General features: G+C 34.8%; 1 protein-coding gene across 1 annotated transcript in view; it reads right to left on the minus strand.

Moving 5' to 3' along the window:
• LOC131163641 (uncharacterized) overlaps window positions 1-3,501 on the minus strand; it is a 15,360-nt gene extending 11,859 nt beyond the window's left edge. Inside the window, exons 1-3 of the mRNA XM_058120276.1 lie at window positions 3,089-3,501; window positions 2,104-2,303; window positions 531-1,172 (exon numbers count right to left, since the gene is read on the minus strand). Coding sequence (XP_057976259.1) covers window positions 531-1,172; window positions 2,104-2,303; window positions 3,089-3,353 — 1,107 coding nt within the window. The 5' untranslated portion in view covers window positions 3,354-3,501. The remainder of the gene's footprint in view (window positions 1-530; window positions 1,173-2,103; window positions 2,304-3,088) is intronic.
• Window positions 3,502-6,000: the final 2,499 nt, after the last annotated feature.

The following is a 6,000-nucleotide window of genomic DNA, read 5'->3' on the forward strand; positions in this document are numbered from 1 at the left end:
AAGGTGTAAAAGTAAAAAAGTCAGCAGTTCAAAATTCTGCAAAAGCCTCACTACTTTACATTAGATTGAAGATAAGGATTGGATGCTATGAGCAGAAAAATATGCAACAAATATACTGTCAAAGTTTGATATAAATAGTTGGCCCATAACCTAATAACTTAAACTTTTAGGTAAAGTGGTACTACAACACAGTTCTAATTTTGTTGCCAGCCTTAGTTCCCGTGGTTAAAAATTATTTATCCAGTGCAATGGGTGTTACTTATCATTTATTGTGGATACATTATATGAGCTGTTTGAGAGAACTATTGTTTGTATCAATTTGTTAATATTGAGGGTTAGTGCATGCATGCGCTTTTCATTGTGTTAGATATTCCCTAGAAGGTTAAGCCTAATTCAGAGTTGCTTCAACACCGCCTTAGTAAATAAGCCAACTACTGTGCATAAGAGCCATACAACATCCATGCAAAAGCAACATTGTGTTAAGTACTCAAAATGATAAAAAAGGAATCAGGGAAAGAAAAGACATCTACCTTGTCCTGTATTTCTGGATGGGTTGCAAGCCTAGCCAAGATGTTACCAATTAGAATTGCACTTGTTAGGCACCCATGAAACATTACACCCATAATATTTCCACATGGCTCTTCTTTGGCATCAAGAAGGTGATCAAGCCCACGTAATAATATGTTACCCAGAGTTGCACAGCCAGATGATGGTACATCATGTTCACCCTCCATTTCAAAATTTGCAGTTTCATTATGGGCTATTTTATCCATTTGACAAAATAATTTACAATTTTGTCTGCACTGTTGAATAATGTCTTGAGTTAAGCATTTTAACTTTATGCACAAATGCTGATACCTCCAAAATCCTCGTTTCCAGAAAGGAATAATCCGATAAGAGGCCCAAAAGCAAGCATCCTTTGCAATATTCATAAGCAGCTCTTCATAGACAGTTGCCTTAGGCCAAGCCAAGAATGCATCCCCAAACAGTGTGGTTCCCAAGATGGCAAAAGCCATATGTTGAGAAATCATTTGACAATCAAGACTTCCTACAGTCATCATATCCTGAATTCTTTCCATTACACAATCCAAAACCTTCATAGGAATGGCATTTGTTCCCTCAATCAACTTGCCACTTAATTCCATTGCAAGTGATTCCCTTCTCTCGTGGACCTGAAAATGATGAGAAAAATATATATTCAAGGTAAAAAATTGATGTGTCAAACAATGTAGCACTACCCCCATATAATTTATTTATCCATTACACCCCATCAAATTGACATTGTGCACATAGGGGCAGGAACTCAATATACTATTCACTATTTCACTGTTCTTTGGCAATGAATCTCTGGCAGCTTATTCAGAGCTATGTCATGCCAAAATGTTTAAGATAAGACGGCTAAAATTAGAAAGCGGCACAACTTTTGAAGAACAGAGAAAACATTCTTCCCAAATTGCTTTTTCCTATGAACACCCATTAACATCTTTGTTTCCACATTTTTATTTCAATTTTTACAGTTTCTAATTTGAAATGGGTTTGGTTGGCTGCTGTACAATGCCTGCATACCGCTTTCTTGCATTTTATATTAATATCAATATTTTTTTATAAAATTTATATAAACAAAATTTTACCTAACACAAAAAAAAAAAAAAAAAACCTGTACTAGAGGTGCATAAGTATACAAAACAATCAAACATAAACACATGCTATCAACATACACTGCTTTCGACACTCAATTTGAAAACGTCAATGGTAGAAGGATCTAAAATATTAGTTCTTCTCAAAGAAAAACTAAATTTCACATTGTGTTTCATATATTAGTAGCAGCCTAAAAAATTGACAGAAATAAAACTATTACTCTATGCTTGGAGAGACCTTAGATTTGGATTTGCAATGGATTTAGATAAAATATAATATAAAATTGTATATAAATTTGTCCAAATCAATCCAAATACAAGGGTCTGAAATTCATGCTCCCAAAGCAGCCTTAAAACATTTAATAATTCAAAGTTATCCAATAATAGCAAATGATACACACAAACCCACTTAAACACACGTCTATAACCACAAAAAATATATGAGGAAAATGCTAAACATGTGTACCTTATCAAAAGAGGATGCAAAGAGGCTTAACCTCCCAAAGGCTAAACGAAATGCCCTCTCTGTCATAGGCACTTTGTCCCCAGCCTTTAGTAGCATCTCTTTAATAAGTGTCGGGTCTTTCACTGACACTAATAGCTGAGCAGGACCTAACCAAAGCTTGACAATCGACCCATACTTCTCGTGGGAATCTTGCAAAAGGTCTAGAAGCAAGAACAGTACAAGTAAATGCTTACATGCAGGGAAGAACAATGGCAAATAAATAAAATAAGGGCTGACTCATATTATCATTTCAAAATGGTCTGCAATTATTGACGCTGATATTGATTTCAAGGGAAAAAGAAGGCAAGTAAAGCTCAATTAAATTCAAATTACATTTATTTAAATGCTCTGGAACTCCTTTTAAAGGCCTAAATAAATGATCCGCTCCTCCCCCCTCACCCCCACCCCCCCGCCCCCCCCCCCCCCCCCCGGCGGAAAAAAACTAAAAAAAAAATAAGAGAAAATTTAAAATTAAGAAGGAATCATCATTAAAATTTAAAATAGGCACAATAAAAAATAATCCGTTTGTGTGCCCATGTATTACCGACAGATTATTAAATTGATCTAGCTTGCAAAACTTTCAATTCAGTTAGCCCAATCCAATGCTGATTCCGGTTTCCAAGGGAATAGTAGATTTTTCCCCATACAAACCCAAGAGATAAAAATCTAAGAGCCTAAAACACAAGCATAGAGGAAACAATAATATGACTGTTGATTTTCATTAATTGTATACGCTCTGCTTCTTTAAAGCGATTGAATTGCATCTATTCGAGCACATAAATAAGAAACACGAAATTTGCCATTTGTTTTTGGTCAATTCATCGCATATTTTATCAAACGAACAATAAACAGGGTAATAAAACAAAAAACGGATTGAAATTGAAAAAGCTCAGAATCGATTTCCTCTCCGCCTCCTCCACTTTCTCAGAAACCAAACAGGACTCACCGGGGAGATTTCTCGGGAATTTTGAATCGGTGACGAGACTGGAGTGGCCGTAGAATGAGGGGCAAGGAGGTCCAGGGATCTTGGCCCCCTTCGCCCACAATACGAACAACTTGACGACCTTTCTGAGGAGAAGAGCGGTGATGGCGATGAGCAAGAACCAGAGAATCGCGTTGAGCTCTCTCTCGGCGTACTCCCTGAGAAGGCTCTTCTCTTGCGCTCCGCCGCCTGCCGCGGCCTTTGCCGAATCGAGCAGTGCCGGATCCATGCAGAGCAAAAGCAGAACCTGAAATTCTGAAAATGAAGATAAGAAGAAAGGGGGAGTAGGGGGGGGGGGGGGGGGGAAGAGAGAGAGACAGAGGGAGAGAGTCCGTTGACTCTACTGTAGGAAGTGTCGGTTTCGGACAACTTTATAGGGTCTGTGCGTTGTGTACCGAGGAAGGTTGTGACTGTGGCCGATCAAGCGTGGGTCCATACGGACGGGACGGCCCAGATTTTATAACTCATTAAATATATTTTTGTTTTTTCACTTGATATTTCATGGCATGTCAGTTCCGTTTTGGATTTTGGAATTGCTTTCTTCCAGAATAGTCCGAATACGGAGTGGGTCCCACGTAAGTGGTGTCAGCCACGTGGCTGGCTTGCGGTGGCGCTCACAGAGAGGGGCGCAAACCTTATCATGAGGCGTGTTAGTCGCGGGGATGCGACACAGAAACACCGCCACACAAATATAGACACATAATATTTTTAAATATACATTATTAATATTAAATAAAAAATTTAAGAAATAATATCTTCATAGTTAAGTGAAATAAGAGAGGGGTGAGTCCACTATGTTTTCAAAAGGTCTCGAACATTATTTTTTTTTGTAAAAAAAGCAATAAGGAAAAAACAAGAAACATATAGAATGCTTCAATAATCTTATACAAGCAAATGAGATTTGTCATTCATAGGGTAATTGACAAATACTTAACTTTTTTTTTGCTATTATGTTTTTTTTCTAAATTAATTAAAAAAAATTTAGATTGACAATTATAGAAGTTTCACTATTAGGTTGTATGAAAGTTTTTAAATGTGGAATTGTAGTCAAATTTGTGAATTAAGATTTTTTTTTTTCCAAAATGTTCAATTCAAAGGTTAAATAGGAATTTCTGTTATTTTGTTTAAATATCTTAAATTTTATGATCAATGAAAAAATACTAAGTTTGCTTTGTTTATGGACCTTATAAGGGTAAATTCGTAATTGGTGTTAGTTTTTGCAAAATGAGATTAAACCTTAAACTATGCATGTTTCCAAAATACTCTCGGCAATAGTTTTTTAAAGAAAAGAGGTTTTTTTTTTTTTTCCAACAAACCTCCATTTATGTTGAAGTATATTTTGTTGCGAGGCCATGGGAAATACTCATTTCATTCTAATTATCTTTAAAAAAGAAGAAGCAAAAAACCTCTCTATATAATCGTGTTATATTTATATTAGGAAAATCTCTATTGAAGTCCTTCAATTTCTTAACTTGAAACATTTGATCTAAACTTCAGGTAATGAAATCATGCTGGAACACATGAAAACAAAATGCAACATTCATTTGTTTAAGACATCTTCGCTCCAATAGTAAAACAAAGGCAAATAATGATTTGTAGACAATTGGTTAACCTTTAACATAGTTAAAATTTGTTTTGTTGAATTTCTATTTAAAGTAGAACTCACAATGAGGCATTAGATTGAATGTTTTAGTTAACTATATGACGCTTTTGTTGTAAAGGGTGAGATCAAAACCTATCAAACTTTCAAACTAAGTTATTGTACTCTTTCTTGAACTTTTACAAATAAAAACATATTTTAACAACCTTAAAGGGTACATTCAGCTCGAAGCAATCTTAAATATCTTTATGAAATCATTTTCCTAGGTGAATATTTTTTTCTCAATTCTATTTTGTATTGGCAAAATCTTGTAATGCTATAAAAAGATCATGTTGCGAGGGGTCTCATAGGCCTCCAACAAGGTCTTCTTATGGTTTTTAAAAAATATTACACTTGTGATGCCCTCAACCACCCATTATTTACGGGACCATTATAGGATCCTCTGAAGAGAATACTTTCTTCAATTGAAGTTGTTTTTGCAATCCAGGTATCTAACACAAGTCTTAACTAAAGGAGGTTTCAATACTTTAGTTATTAGTAGTACTAAATATTGTATTTATGTAATATTATTGGTTTGAAAGTTAGGAAATTAAATTGAGATGAGTTTCATAGTTATGGTACTTTAAGTTCATTTTGGAACTCAGACCTAAATCTACATATGAAGTTCAAATAGATGGGATGAATTCCTACATGATCCTAGGGTCCTGATGGATGAATAAGAGATTTTAACACTAAAAGATTTACACGAATTTCAAATCTGATTCTTATAACCAAAAGTAATTCCATAATTCTAACACTTAGTTTACCTCAAAACTTAAATGTCAAACTCAAGCTAATGGAGTCCAAATAGGTGGAATAGACTCCAAAATATCATGAGATTCAAATGAACATACAAGATGTTATTGTACTAAAAGTCACGCCAATTTTGAAATTTAGTGCTCAAAACTGAAATGAGTTTTATGGTTCTAATGCTTACTTCATTTCAAAATTTAATTGCCCAAATTAAGCAAGTAGGATCTCATGCAAGATGATTTCGAACATGTTTATAGGATTAAATGGATGCGTAAGAGCTTCCATTTCCAACATGCAAAAAATAACTTTAGAGTGGAAATTAATCACTAAGAACCAAAATGAGTGTCCAAATTTACGGTACTTAGTTTTATTTGTAACTCAAGTGTCTAAATTTGGAAAATGAGAGAAGGAATTTTAGTACATTCTCTAGGAATGCATGCAAGTTGTAAGACAAAAAATCTTACCTTTTTTGAAATTCAGCACT

This window comes from Malania oleifera, chromosome 9 (assembly GCF_029873635.1).
Source record: "Malania oleifera isolate guangnan ecotype guangnan chromosome 9, ASM2987363v1, whole genome shotgun sequence".
Taxonomy (NCBI): domain Eukaryota; kingdom Viridiplantae; phylum Streptophyta; class Magnoliopsida; order Santalales; family Ximeniaceae; genus Malania; species Malania oleifera.